The 15,776-nt window shown below is 47.6% G+C and overlaps 1 protein-coding gene across 1 annotated transcript in view; it reads left to right on the top strand.

The window, feature by feature from the left end:
• Positions 1 to 15,776, top strand: part of PLEKHG2 (pleckstrin homology and RhoGEF domain containing G2) — a 77,113-nt gene that overhangs the window by 27,547 nt on the left and 33,790 nt on the right. Inside the window, exon 4 of the mRNA XM_053397647.1 lies at positions 10,403 to 10,503. Coding sequence (XP_053253622.1) covers positions 10,403 to 10,503 — 101 coding nt within the window. The remainder of the gene's footprint in view (positions 1 to 10,402; positions 10,504 to 15,776) is intronic.

Raw genomic sequence — 15,776 nt, 5'->3', positions numbered from 1 at the left:
CTGAGGAAAGAAATCAGATCCTGCAGGGCCCTGGTCTCATGAGACAGAGCGTTCCACCAGGCCGGAGCCATCACTGAAAAGGCCCTGGCTCTGGTTGAGGCTAACCTGACTTCCTTAGGGCCTGGGACCTTGAGGGTGTTGCTATATATGGACCTTAAGGTCCTCCGTGGGGCATACCAGGAGATGACCCCCCTTTGGCCTGATCCGGCAAACCTCTTCCTATGTTCTTAACCCCAAAGTGCGGGGACAGAGTATTACGTCACACCAAGCAAAAAGCAAACAGACAATAGTAAATAATAAAATTGTTGTCAGGCACAGGGCCTTCTCGGTGGTGGCACCCTCCCTGTGGAACGCCCTCCCACCAGATGTCAAAGAGATAAAGAACTATATGAGTTTCAGAAGACATCTGAAGGCAGCCCCTGTGCTGGGAAGTTCCTATGTTCTTGTTCTGACTTTAGTGTGAGGCGCAGCTAAGGAAATGTAAATCCCACAAAAAACACACAAACCCCAGACCCTCCAAGCGCCCCTGATTTCCAGAGACAGTCCAAAATTTACAGAAGCCGTCCCGGTTTCTGATTTGATCCAGGAATGTCCCACTTAAGGTGTTCCTATTTTCATGGGAGAAATGTTGGAGGGTGTGGAGTTATGCGACTTCGCAAGCCAAGGAAACAAGTAACTACGCAACCTTTAGAAGACATCTGAAGGCAGCCCAGTATGGGGAAGTGTTTTTGTTTAATGCTCAATGTTTTACAGTCATACCTCGGGTTACAGACGCTTCAGGTTGTGTGATTTCGGGTTGCGCACCGTACCGAACCCGGAAGTACCGAAATGGGTTACTTCCGGGTTTTGGCACTTGTGCGTGTGCAGAAGCACTAAATCGCACTTTGCACATGCGCAGAAGCGCCGAATCACGACCCATGCGTGCGCACATGCCGCGCTGTGGGTTGCGAGCATGATTCCCGCACGGATCATGTTTGCAACCCAAGCGTCCACTGTATTATGTTTTTATACGTGTTGCAAGCCACCCAGAGTGGCTGGGGAAACCCAGCCGGATGGGCAGGGTATAGATAATAACATAATATTATTATTATAAACCGTAAGAGAAAGACACGGTGACGCGCCAATGTCAAGCCAAGCCTCCCTTTTTCCTGAGCTGGCGTGTATCGTGGATTTGGCGCATCTTAAATCCAAAGCATGTTGTTGTTGTTTACTCGTGTCCGCCTCTTCGTGACCCCCTGGACCAGAGCACGCCAGGCACTCCTGTCTTCCACTGCCTCCCGCAGTTTGGTCAAACTCATTTTAGTAGCTTCAAGAACACTGTCCCACCATCTCGTCCTCTGTCGTCCCCTTCTCCTTGTGCCCTCCATCTTTCCCAACATCAGGGTCTTTTCCAGGGAGTCTTCTCTTCTCATGAGGTGGCCAAAGTCTTGGAGCCTCAGCTTCAGGATCTGTCCTTCCAGTGAGCACTCAGGGCTGGTTTCCTTCAGAATGGAGAGGTTTGATCTTCTTGCAGTCCATGGGACTCTCAAGAGTCTCCTCCAGCACCAGAATTCAAAAGCATCAATTCTTCGGCGATCAGCCTTCTTTATGGTCCAGCTCTCACTTCCATACATCACTACTGGGAAAACCAGAGCTTGAACTATACGGACCTTTGTTGGCAAGCTGATGTCTCTGCTTTTTAAAATGCTGTCTAGGTTTGTAGGTTTATGGACTTACTGGGAAAACCATGGCTGGGAAAACCATGGCTTTAACTATACGAATCTTTAACTATACAAATCCAAAGCATAGAAAATATAATTCCACCAGATGACATAATAACAATCTGGCTCCTCCCCGGAAACATGTCGTTTATGTGTAATTTCCCCCGCACTCGCCAAAGACCATAAACTCTTACACCACACAGCCCAGTGCAGACTTTTTCCGGTTTCTTGCTACTGGGCTGTTGAAATCCTGGCTGCATCTAACACCCACGCCGAAAGCTCTTTGCAGCGAGAAGGTTTCTTGTTGCCCGTCCACATATTCAGTAATCTGGGGAAGCCCAGGCAGGTGATTCCTTTCAAAACCTACCGTCTTAAGGAAGCCGTTCGTTCCTCCCTTTCCCCGGCCTGTTTGCATTCTGCTTTTCTGCTTTCCACCTCCACGGCGGCGTTTAAAATTCAGCATTTGCTTCTCAGCCAACCTCAATGACATAAATTAACGGGGTGGTTCTTCGCTGTAATGTGCGAGAGAGCGAACGGCCAGGTGTTTCCTGATCTGGTTTTGCAGAGTTTTTGAACCACCGTGTTCTTCTCCTTACCTGTTCCTGAAAAAAGCAAGAGAGAGCTGTTGTCTTGGCGCCGTGCGAGGTGGGCTTCTCGGAGGCATTTGGCTGTACAGTGGTACCTCGGGTTACATACACTTCAGGTTACATACGCTTCAGGTTACAGACTCCGCTAACCCAGAAATATTACCTCGGGTTAAGAACTTTGCTTCAGGATGAGAACAGAAATCGTGCTCCGGCTGCATGGCAGCAGCAGGAGGCCCCATTAGCTAAAGTGGTGCTTCAGGTTAAGAACAGTGTCAGGTTAAGAACGGACCTCCGGAACGAATTAAGTACCTAACCCGAGGTACCACTGTACTCACACCAGAGTGACTGCCCTGTGAGGAATGGTTGCAGCATTTGGGACTTTTTAGTTTTTCTGGGGGGGGAGTCAAGCAAGAGAGGGGAGGGGTTTTCTCCCTCTCCCATAAAATGCTAGAAATTGTGGAAATCCAACAAAGTTGAATGTTAGAAGATTGAAGGACTACTGCAATGCGCTCTACGTGGGGCTACCTTTGAAGGTGACCCGGAAACTACAACTAATCCAGAATGCGGCAGCTAGACTGGTGACTGGGAGCGGCCGCCAAGACCAAATAACACCAGTCTTGAAAGTCCTACATTGGCTCCCAGTATGTTTCCAGGCACAATTCAAGGTGTTGGTGCTGACCTTTAAAACCCTAAACGGCCTCGGTCCAGTAGACCTGAAGGAGCGTCTCCACCCCCATCGTTCTGCCCGGACACTGAGGTCCAGCGCCGAGGGCCTTCTGGCGGTTCCCTCATTGCGAGAAGACAAGTTACAGGGATCCAGGCAGAGGGTCTTCTCGGTGGTGGCACCCGCCCTGTGGAACACCCTCCCATCAGATGTCAAGGAAATAAACAACTATCTGACTTCTAGAAGACATCTGAAGGCAGCCCTGTTTAGGGAAGTTTTTAGTGACTGATGTTTTAATGTATTTTTAATATTTTGTTGGAAGTCGCCAAGAGTGGATGGGGAAACCCAGCCAGATGGGGGGGTATAAATAATAAATAATAAATTATTATTATTATTATTATTATTATTATTATTATTATTATTACTACTATTATTATTATTATTGGCAGGCAAAATAAAATACAGTGGTACCTCGGGTTACATACGCTTCAGGTTACATACACTTCAGGTTACAGACTCCGCTAACCCAGAAATAGTACCTCGGGTTCAGAACTTTGCTTCAGGATGAGAACAGAAATTGTGCTTCGGCGGCGCAGCGGCAGCAGGAGGCCCCATTAGCTAAAGTGGTGCTTCAAGTTAAGAACAGTTTCAGGTTCAAGAACAGACCTCCGGAACGAATGAAGTACTTAACCCGAGGTACCACTGTACTTCTTCGTGCAGCACATGGTTAAACTTTGGAACTCCATGCCTCAGGAAGCAACCTAGATAGTTTTAAAACAGGACTGGAGACAAATACTGGAGGAAGTTAAGGCTATCAATGGCTGCTCCTCATGACATCAGTGGTCTGCCTCCATGGTCAGAGGCATAAATGCTTCTAAATGCTAGAAACCGCTGAAAGGGGGAGGTCTGTTGGCACCAGGTCCTGTTTGCAGGTTTCCCCAGAGACGCATCTGGTTGGCCACACTGAGAATAGGATGCTGGACTGGACAGGCCCCTGGCCTGATCCTGCGGGCTTTTCTCATGTCCTCGTATTCACAGGGATGCTCTTAAATTCTCTCACCGAGGCCTGAGCCACAGGCAGTAAGGTCTGGTTGTTGAAGTAAGCTGTGATTTGCACTTTGCATGGGGTTGGTTTGGATGACCCTCGGGGCCCTTCTGACTCTTACGATTCTTGTGTGCACCTTTTCAACCTGGGGGCACAGGGTGGGGGTGGGTGGAGTTCTGAAATGGGGGGGCAGTCTACTGGGGGGTGGGCTCTGTGGCCCACTGCAGTCAGGAAACACATATTTAAATTTTCCTTCCTGCCCTTGCGTCACAGGGAAAGGTGCAACCCTTGTCTTCAGCCTGTGAGAGTTTCCTGTGCACAGAAAGGTTTCTTGTTTGGACAGACATGCCCCCCAGCAAAATCAGGCCAGCGTTTTGAAACTCTGTAGCCCCAAGACAGGGCTGTGTGCCCTACACTTCGCTGCTGCATAGAGATTGGCTTTAAGTTGTTGCTCTGCCCACTGAGCGCAACTGCCCTTCCCTGAGCAACCCTGAATGCTGGAAATAATATAATATAATATAATATAATATAATATAATATAATATAATATAATATAATATAATATAATATAATATAATATAATATAATATACAGCCATACCTCATGTTGCGTTCACTTTAGGTTGCATTTTTTCGGGTTGCGAACTGCCAAATCCCGGAAGTACCAGAACAGATTACTTCCGTGTTTCGGCAGTCACGCATGCACAGAAGTGCTAAATCGCGCTTTGCGCATCCACAGACACAGGTTGCAAACGCTGCGGGTTGTGAACGTCCACTGTATAATATAGTGATACCTCGGGTTACAGACGCTTCAGGTTACAGACTCCGTTAACCCAGAAATAGTACCTCAGGTTAAGAACTTTGCTTAAGGATGAGAACAGAAATCGTGCTCCAGCGGCAGTGAGAGGCCGCATTTGCTAAAGTGGTGCTTCAGGTTAAGAACAGTTTCAGGTTAAGAACGGACCTCCGGAACGAATTAAGACATACTCTGGTCCAGGGGGTCACGAAGAGGCGGACACGACTAAATGACAACAATAATATTTAATGCTGTATTGTTTTTAACACTTGATTGGGAGCCGCCCAGAGTGGCTGGGGAAACTCAGCCAGATTGTTGTTGTTGTTTAGTCATTTAGTCGTGTCCGCCTCTTTGTGACCCCCTGGACCAGAGCACGCCAGGCACTCCTGTCTTCCACTGCCTCCCGCAGTTTGGTCAAACTCATGCTGGTAGCTTCGAGAACACTGTCCCACCATCTCGTCCTCTGTCGTCCCCTTCTCCTTGTGCCCTCCATCTTTCCCAACATCTGGGTCTTTTCCAGGGAGTCTTCTCTTCTCCTGAGGTGGCCAAAGTCTTGGAGCCTCAGCTTCAGGATCTGTCCTTCCAGTGAGCACTCAGGGCTGATTTCCTTCAGAATGGAGAGGTTTGATCTTCTTGCAGTCCATGGGACTCTCAAGAGTCTCCTCCAGCACCAGAATTCAAAAGCATCCATTCTTTGGCGATCAGCCTTCTTGATGGTCCACCTCTCACTTCCATACATCACTACTGGGGAAACCATGGCTTTGATTACACGGACCTTTGTTGGCAAGGTGATGTCTCTGCTTTTTAAGATGCTGTCTAGGTTTGCCATTGCTTTTCTGCCAAGAAGCAGGCGTCTTTTAATTTGGTGGCTGCTGTCACCATCTGCAGTGATCATGGAGCCCAAGAAAGTAAAATCTCTCACTTATTATTATTATTATTATAACAAAATAAGTAAAGGTAAAGGTACCCCTGCCCGTACGGGCCATTCTTGCCAGACTCTAGGGTTGCGCGCCCATCTCACTCAAGAGGCCGGGGGCCAGCGCTGTCCGGAGACACTTCCGGGTCACGTGGCCAGCGTGACAAGCTGCATCTGGCGAGCCAGCGCAGCACACGGAACGCCATTTACCTTCCCGCCAGTAAGCGGTCCCTATTTATCTACTTGCACCCGGGGGTGCTTTCAAACTGCTAGGTTGGCAGGCGCTGGGACCGAACGACAGGAGCGCACCCTGCCGCGGGGATTCGAACCGCCGACCTTTTGATCGGCAAGCCCTAGGTGCTGAGGCTTTTACCCACAGTGCCACCCGTGTCGCATTATAACAAAATAGGTGGCTTTAAAAGAGGATGGGGCAAATTCATGGGGGAGCAGCCTATTGACGGCTGCCAGCCGCAGCATCCAAGCAGTGTTTCTGAATGCCAATTCCTGGAGGTCACAGGGGCTCTTGTGCTCAGATCCTGCTTCCTGGTTTCCCTCCGGCATCTGGGATAAGAGGATGCTGAGCTAGACGGGTCCTTGCCTTCCTCCAGAAGGTCTTCTTTGAGCCCTGGATTTGCCATCAGGCGTTGACTCCCTCCAGGGTGGAAGCAACTGCTGAAGGCGAGCCCATTTGCCTCTTCCTCCAGCCTCTGCTTCGCTTTACTGCTGGAATTTCTGGAATTCTCTGGCCTCTCCTGGGACCACTGAAAGAGGAGAGGGAAGCCGACTGGGGTCTGTCTGGCAGCGGAGACGGCTTCTTGCGTGCCTCTAAATTAAGACTCGCCCGGCCGTCCCTCTCTCATTGTCCACGCATTGTCTCCCTGAATTTCAAATGGCTCTTTGGGCCCATTTGCAAGCGACACGGAGCGATTCCTCTTAGGAGGAAAGGTTGCCACATTAGGGACCTCTTGTTGTTGTTGTTGTTGAGTCATTTAGTCGTGTCCGCCTCTTTGTGACCCCCTGGACCAGAGCACGCCAGGCCCTCCTGTCTTCCACTGCCTCCTGCAGTTTGGTCAAACTCATGCTGGTAGCTTTGAGAACACTGTCCCACCATCTCGTCCTCTGTCATCCCCTTCTCCTTACGCCCTCCATCTTTCCCAACATCAGGGTCTTTTCCAGGGAGTCTTCTCTTCTCATGAGGTGGCCAAAGTCTTGGAGCCTCAGCTTCAGGATCTGTCCTTCCAGTGAGCACTCAGGGCTGATTCCCTTCAGAATGGATAGGTTTGATCTTCTTGCAGTCCATGGGACTCTCCAGAGTCTCCCCCAGCACCAGAATTCAAAAGCATCCATTCTTCGGTGATCAGCCTTCTTTATGGTCCAGCTCTCACTTCCATACATCACTACTGGGAAAACCATAGCTTGAACTACACGGACCTTTGTTGGCAAGGTGATGCCTCTGCTTTTTAAGATGCTGTCTAGGTTTGTCTTTGCTTTTCTCAGGGACCTCTTAGTTTAGAGGAAAGGCGAGTATCTGGTGGAACGAGTAACATTTATAAAAACGATGCGCAGCATGGAGAAAGGGAGCAGAGGAAAGTCTTCTTCTTCTCCTTCTCTCTCATAGTGCTAGAACTCAAGGGTGTGCGATGAAGGTGAAGGCTGGAAGATTTGGGACTGATTAAAGGAAGTCCTTTTTCACAAAAAACATACAGTGGTACCTTGGTTCTCAAGTTTAACCCGTTCCACAAGTCCGTTCCAAAACCAAAGCTTTCCAAAACCGAGGCCCATAGAAAGTAATGCAAAACGGATTAATCCGTTCCAGACTTTTAAAAACAACCCCTAAAACAGCCATTTAACATGAATTTTACTATCTAACGAGACCATTGATCCATAAAATGAAAGCCATCATCAACGTACTGTACTATAAAATAAATAAGACAGTATAATAAAATAAATAAGATAGTATTGCAGGTGATAAAAATTGCTTGGATGGGGGGCTTTTATCCATAAAATGAAAGCGATAACCAATGTACTGCAGTCACACAATCAATCAATCAGTAGCTGAACTAGGTTCTACGCAGTCACAAAAACAAATTAAACGAAAAAGCCTCAAAAACAAAAACACAAAATAAATAGCCAAAACAAAAGCGCCAAACTTAATCCGCTCCAGAAGTCTCTTCGAAATGTTGGAAAACCAAGGCACAGCTTCTGACTGGTGCAGCCGATAGCTGCATCAGATGTTCAGCTTCCTAGAAACATTTGAAAACCGGAACACTTACTTCCTGGATTACGCAAGTTTGAGGACCAAAGCGTTTGAGAACCAAGGTGTTTGAGAACCAAGGTACCATTGTAGTTGAACTGTGGAACTCACTGTCACAAGAGGCCATGTTGACCTCCAACTTGGATAGCTGTAAAAGAGGACTGGGCAAATCCACAGAGGAAGAGAGGGCTATCGCTTCTCCTGGGACCTCTCCTGCAGTGTTGCTCACTTCCTCCGAAAGCCACCTGAACGGCTCGGGGCCGCCTCTGCTTCACGCAGCATCATCAACCAGATGGGTAGAAATATTAAAATGATGACAGTCATAACTCATGTTACGTTTTTTCAGGTTGCGTCCCGCGGCGACCCGGAAGTACCAGAAAGGGTTACTTCCAGGTTTCGCCACTCGCACATGTGCAGAAGCACAAAATGACATCACACACATGCACAGAAGCGCCAAATTGCAACCCGCGCGTGTACAAACAGGCCGCTGTGGGGTGCGCTCTTTTCATGTTGCGAACGGGCCTCCGGAACGGATCCCATTCGCAACCAGAGGTGACACTGTATTATCATCATCACCTTTCTCTTCTGGGCGGCTGGTCCAAGAGACACTTCTTCCAGCATCTTCTCCCAGGCCTCTTGGCAGTTGGGGACAAAGAGAGAGCGGCTGCGGCGTCTAAACATTGGCTGTTTCCGTCCCTGCAGAGATGGGACGATGTGAGGGTCCCTTATGGGAAAGGACAGAGTCTTCGTGCTGAGGACACATTATTATTTCTTCTTCTTCTTCTTCTTCTTCTTCTTCTTCTTCTTCTTCTTCTTCTTCTTCTTCTTCTTCTTCTTCTGCGATCCCTCATAGCCAAGTAAGATTGTCTTCCTTAAACACGGTTTTAACAGTGAGTCCGTAAGTGACTGTGGAGGCCAATTCTGGATCCACACATCCTTCCACAGTGGGGACATTGGTTTCCGGGTGGGAGTTGATCACGGTGTGGATTTGCCAAGCGTGCCTTCCTCCTAGCACGTTTCTCCCTTGCGTCCTGAGTTCAAGTGTCTTCAAAGCCCAGGACATCTTTGGTCAAGGCTGTTCTCCAACTGGAGCACTCGCAGGCCAGTGTTTCCCAATTGTTGGTGTTTATACTACATTTTTTTAGATTTGCCTTGAGAGAGTCTTTAAACCTCTTTTGTTGACCACCAGCACTACGCCTTCCATTTTAAAGTTCGGAATAGAGTAGTTGCTTTGGAAGACGATCGTCAGGCATCCACACAACATGACTAGTCCAATGAAGTTGATGCTGAATAATCATTGCTTCGACACGGGTGATCTTTGCTTATTCCAGTACACTGGCATTAGTTCGCCTGTCTTCCCAAGTGATGTGTCAAATTTTTCGGAGACGCCGTTGATATAACAACAACAACAACAAAAAACAATTTATTATTTATACCCCGCCCATCTGGCTGGGTTTCCCCAGCTACTCTGGGCGGCTTCCAACAAAATATTTGTTATGTACTGAGTTGAATAGGATCCACAATGCATCAGTCTACTTGGTCCTAGAACAATAGGATCCAGAATGCAGCAGTCTGATTGGTCCTAGAACAATAGGCTTCAGAATGCAGCAGTCTGATTGGTCCTAGAACAATAGGATCCAGAATGCAGCAGTCTGATTGGTCCTAGAATAATAGGATTCAGAATGCAGCAGTCTGATTGGTCCTAGAACAATAGGATCCAGAATGCAGCAGTCTGATTGGTCCTAGAACAATAGGATCCAGAATGCAGCAGTCTGATTGGTCCTAGAACAATAGGATCTCAGAATGCAGCAGTCTGATTGGTCCTAGAACAATAGGATCCAGAATGCAGCAGTCTGATTGGTCCTAGAACAATAGGATCCAGGATGCAGCAGTCTGATTGGTCCTAGAACAATAGGATCCAGAATGCAGCAGTCTGATTGGTCCTAGAACATTAGGATCCAGAATGCAGCAGTCTGATTGGTCCTAGAACAATAGGGTCCAGAATGCAGCAGTCTGATTGGTCCACAGGAGCCACCCAATCCAGCTCCATGTGGAAGTGAATCTGCAACCTGATTGGCCTACAGGAGAATCCTGGAATTAGCCAATCACGGGGGGCCCTTTGTGTAAATAATGTATATAAAGCAGACATTTTGGGGGAACTTCCATTCCTCCTCACCACTATGAGCTGAATGAAGAGCATGAAATCCACTCTCGACTCCGAGTATATTTCAATACTAAAATACAGTGGTTTGTTAAGCATTAAAAGCTTCCCTAAACATTAAAAGCTTCCTTTCCAGGAGTTGGAGATGGCGTTTGGGAGTTGTAGTTCCAAGCACCTGCTTAGCAAAGGCTAAGCCATGCTGCCCTGGTGATGCGTTTGCGATAGTCACGAGGTATCCCTGCCGCTGATTCCTTCTTTTCTCCATCCTCCCTTCCCTCAGGACTACTTGGGCTGCATCATCGACTGTGGACAGCTGCCGCTCAAACCAGAACAAGTCAGTGCCTTGTTTTGCAACATTGAAGACATCTATGAATTCAACAGGTGAGTCAGCAGTGCTTCCTGGCACCTGGAGAAGGAAGGGAGGGTTCAGCGTCAGCAGAATAAGCTTTCCAAATGGCAGGGAATTGCCCCACCGCCACCTGCCCCACAACTTGAAGATCACCATCTTCCTATGTTCCTGTGACCCATTCTTATTACCGCAGACCTTCCGATTTATACAATTATGTGGGGCCATTGTTGAACTTAGGTTTCAACGGATGCCCTCGGCATGTTTAGAGGGGAAATAGCTCTTGCAATAGCTCATATGCATTTATGGAGTATGGAAATGAATTTATTTATATAACCAGGTTGAAGACATTATGCCTTGTTTGTTGATCTGCCCTTTATAGACAGTGCCCAGAGAATTTTTTATTATTACAGTGGTACCTCGGGTTACATACGCTTCAGGTTACAAACTCCGCTAACCCAGAAATAGTACCTCGGATTAAGAACTTTGCTTCAGGATGAGAACAGAAATCGTGCTCTGGCGGCGCGGCAGCAGCAGCAGGCCCCATTAGCTAAAGTGGTGCTTCAGGTTAAGAACAGTTTCAGGTTAAGAACAGACCTCCGGAAAGAATTAAGTACTTAACCCGAGGTACCACTGTATTTCCTGTTCTTTATTGGTTCTCAGATCGATTCCCCCAGTAAGTGATAGCCCTGCAAGGTAGTCCAGATACAGTGGTTCTTTGGTTCTCAAACTCTTGGCCAATAAAGAGCTACAAATTGGACATCTGGTAGCCAGATTTGCTCTGGCAGCTAAGGGGCTTCACCTCAGTTCTGCTGATGCATTGCAATATTAAACTTTTATGCTGTAGACTTTTATAGACTTGTTGTTGTTGTTTAGTCGTTTAGTCGTGTCTGCCTCTTCGTGACCCCCTGGACCAGAGCACGCCAGGCCTCTTGAACTATACGGACCTTTGTTGGCAAGTTGATGTCTCTGCTTTTTAAGATGCTGTCTAGGTTTGTAGGTTTATAGACTTACCGTACTTTTTGCTCTATAGGACTCACTTTTTCCCTCCTAAAAAGTAAGGGGAAATGTGTGTGCGTCTTATGGAGCGAATGCAGGCTGTGCAGCTATCCCAGAAGCCAGAACAGCAAGAGGGATTGCTGCTTTCGCCTCGCAGTGATCCCTGTTGCTGTTCTGGCTTCTGAGATTCTGAATATTTTTTTTCTTGTTTTCCTCCTCCAAAAACTAGGTGCATCTTGTGGCCTTGTGCGTCTTATAGAACGAAAAATACGGTATGTTGTGTGATTTTAGAGGAATGCCTTGCTTTTTGCCCTCTGTTGTTCATTGTGAAGGCCTTTGGCTATGAGCGATAAAACGAATTGGGCTCCCTGGGTGGTACCAGTAACCAGCGGGTGGATTTATAATGGCTTTTATGTCACACAGGTTTCTCCCCGTCGTTTACATGTGACTAATCTTACCAATTAACTGAGCAAACGTTGCAGACCAAAGTAATCTGCGTGACCTGTAGAGTATAGGAATATGATCTTGCGTGTGATCCTGAAAGAGGAATCTGTATTTATTGTTATGTAAACACCCCACACACACAACAGCCCTGTGATGTAGGACAGGCTGAGAGACAATGACTGGCGCAAGGTCACCCAGTGAGTTTTCACGACTGAGTTGGGAAATGAGTCCTGGTCTCTCCCAGGTCGTAGTCTGGACTTTCCAAACACCTCATCGCTCCTTATTTTCCTCTCACCAACATTTTAGTGTAACTTGGTTCTGCTCACAACTGGAATTGTGCACCCTTAGCTCATTCATCTCAGGATCTGACTTGTGTGTGATGAGCCTGCTAACCTGTTCCGGATTTGAAAGGGCCCAGTAGTAAACATGCGCTATCTGGGAGTCATTTTGGACGCCCAGCTGTCCATGGAGGTGCAGGTCCATTCTGTGTCCAGGGCAGCTGTCACCCAGCTCCATCTGGTACACAGGATGAGACCCTCTCTGCCCGCAGACTGTCTCTCCAGAGTGGTGCATTTTCTGGTTATCTCCCGCTTGGACTACTGCAATGCGCTCTATGTGGGGCTATCTTTGGAGGTGACCCGGAAACTACAACTAATCCAGAACGCGGCAGCTAGACTGGTGACTGGGAGCGGCCGCCGAGACCACATAACGCCGGTCCTGAAAGTCCTACATTGGCCCCCAGTACTTTTCCGAGCACAATTCAAGGTGTTGGGTCTGACCTCTAAAGCCATAAATGGCCTCGGTCCAGTATATCTGAAGGAGCGTCTCCACCCCCATTGTCCACCCCGGACACTGGGGTCCACTTCCTAGGGCCTTCTGGCGGTTCCCTTCCTGCGAGAAGCGAGGTTACAGGGAACCAGGCAGAGGGCCTTCTTGGTGGTGGCGCCCGCCCTGTGGAGCGCCCTGCCATCAGATGTCAAGGAGATAAAGAACTATACAGCTTTCAGAAGACATCTGAAGGCAGCCCTGCTTAGGGAAAGTTTTTGATGTTTGATGTTTTATCGTGATTTTAATGTTCTGTTGGGAGCCGCCCAGAGTGGCTGGGGTAACACAGCCAGATTTGGGAGGTGGGGGTTAGAAATAAATTATTATTATTATTATTATTATTATTATTATTATTATTATTAGCATCTCATAGAACACAAGGCAATAAGGTGACAGGGATCAACTCATGCCAGTGTTATAAGCCAGTAGCATCCCTCCAGTGGATATTTAGCCACGCAGTTCCCTTTTCCCAGATCTAAGCAAGCCAGGATCTGTCTCTCTCTCTGTGTGTGTGTGTTTGCAGCAATTAACATGGTCCAGAAGAACGGGAGGGTTTCTCAAGGCGGAAATGCTTTTAGCTTTGGAATTTGCTGAGAAGGTAATTTGAGCCGGGCTTGTGGGTGCCGGAGAGCGGTTTGGAAGCAGCGGGGAAGTGTGTGTTTTGGAGGCGATGGGGAAGATGGAGGTCAGAAAAAGACCGGAGCGTGTGAGTTTATGGAGAAGCGTTGTCCTCGAAGGAAGGATACAAGCACTCGATCTTCCCTTTTCAAAAGAGTCGTCCCAAAGTTCTTCCACTCTGTGGACCTGCCAAATCCCAGCCTTTAGTTGCAGCAGGGAAGTTAAATACTGAGCTTCCGATTGTGTCTGGCCAGCGTTTTCTTCCCCAGTGAATTAGTGTTGTGCCCTTCTCTGGTCTGTCTCCAACTGCCCCAGTTTACTCATTGTTTGGTCTTAGAGAGGGTTTAATTTAGGCCAGCTCCACAACCTGTTGTGAGCGCAAAGGATCTGGGACGTGTGAAGTGTGCCTCTGGCCATGCACAAAGCGTCTTTCCATTGCAACTGGGCCACCTCCACCCGTTGGATTTGGATCAGTCCCAGAACCTGTCGCATCCACAAACACTTGGAGCAAGTAAAGAGCGCCTCTGGGCATGCACAAAGTGTGTTTCTTTCACGACCAAGTAACTGCTACCAGCTCCCACACATATAGAGGCTTTATCCTTGCAGCTGAGGGAAGATGGAAATGCTACCGGTAGGCTAGAATCTGAGACTTCTCAGTTTAGTCCAGAAGCATTGCAGAAGCATCTGTCAGTGCTGCAAACCCATAACTCCTTTTATGTCTCCCTTTCACCAGTCCTTCGGCCGATTAACATTTGATGTCCTTTTAAACATGTTTGTGGTTGAGGGGTTATTGGTTTTGTTCCTGTTCTTCATCTTGTTTTTATTACGTATTTTATGTTCTCATTTGATGATTCTATGTTGCGAACCACCCTGTGATCTTGGGACGAAGGGCGGTATACAATTATTATTATTATTATTATTATTATTATTATTATTATTATTAATTATGGCTTGTCTGTCTACATACCCCTCTGAGGCAACAAAAGGAACAAGCTCTTCCAGCTTGCAAAACCTTCCCCCTTGGTCCCCTGTGAGCAGTTTCTGCTCTCCCTAGGAGATTGTCTGCTTGCCACCAGCAAGGCTGCTTGAAGCCAGCCTTGACTCAGTTTTCCTGTGCCTAAAAATGGACGCGTCGCCTTCCTTCTGTTCCCGGAGGACATTTGCAATGCCAGCAGCCACGTTCTTCCCCCTTTTCCCCCTTTCTCACACCATTTCTTTTCCTCTTTCCCCTTCTCGCGCTCAGTCTCCTGCTGCTTTTTTGGCTTCCCCCAAAAGCTGGTCGCCTGCCAAACTCTCAGTCAACCAACCTGCTTTCCCATCTGGCTCTGTTTAAGAGCTTAAGCGGAGCCCAGTGGGGGGTACGGATGGAAGATGTGGGGAAAGTTGGAAGCTCGCATCACGTGGCCCCAGTTAACCCTTTAGAGGAAGGAGCGTCTCCACCCCACCCCAGCAGGTTCTGCCGAGGGAGACCGCGCTGTGACCTTTCCTCCGCCATGAAAAAGGATCAATAATTTCACGTTCACGAAGCACCCGTCAGTACGCTTGCCTACGCGCACAAAATGCTTTGCCTGGGGCAGGGAAGCGGTGGCCCAAAAGGACAGCCCTGCAAGGTAGTCCATTATAGTGGCCCCTTGGTTCTCAAACGCCTTGGCTCTCAAACAACTTGGAACCCAAACACTGCAAACCCGGAAGTAAGTGTTCCGGTTTGTGAACTTTTTCCGGAAACCGAAGATGCTCAATTTTGAGAGTTACGCTTCTGATTTGAGTGTTATGATGAGTTCTGTCTTATTTTTGCTATTTATTTTGCCTTTTTGTGGCCCTTTTTAAAAAATATATTTTGTTGTTGTTGTTTAGTCGTTTAGTCCTGTCTGACTCTTCGTGACCCCCTGGACCAGAGCACGCCAGGCACTCCTGTCTTCCACTGCCTCCCGCAGTTTGGTCAAACTCATGCTGGTAGCTTCGAGAACACTGTCCAACCATCTCATCCTCTGTCATCCCCTTCTCCTTGTGCCCTCCATCTTTCCCAACATCAGGGTCTTTTCCAGGGAGTCTTCTCTTCTCCTGAGGTGGCCAAAGTCTTGGAGCCTCAGCTTCAGGATCTGTCCTTCCAGTGAGCACTCAGGGCTGATTTCCTTCAGAATGGAGAGGTTTGATCTTCTTGCAGTCCATGGGAGTCTCATCCATTCTTCGGCGATCAGCCTTATATATATACATACATACATATATATATATATATATTAATTTAAAATAAATACATTTATGAAAAACAGACATACATACAAGTAAACAAACATACAATCAAACAAACAAATAACAGAAAAATCAAACAAACCACCACACTATAAAATGTAAGAAGATTAATATAATTATCATCATATATACCGGTATTGTGGGACACAGGTGGTGCTGTGGGTTAAACCAC

Source organism: Podarcis raffonei, chromosome 8, assembly GCF_027172205.1.
Source record: "Podarcis raffonei isolate rPodRaf1 chromosome 8, rPodRaf1.pri, whole genome shotgun sequence".
Classification (NCBI taxonomy): Eukaryota; Metazoa; Chordata; class Lepidosauria; order Squamata; family Lacertidae; genus Podarcis; species Podarcis raffonei.
The sequence above is the reverse complement of the archived record's forward strand: the minus strand, read 5'-3'. Positions and strand labels throughout refer to the sequence as shown.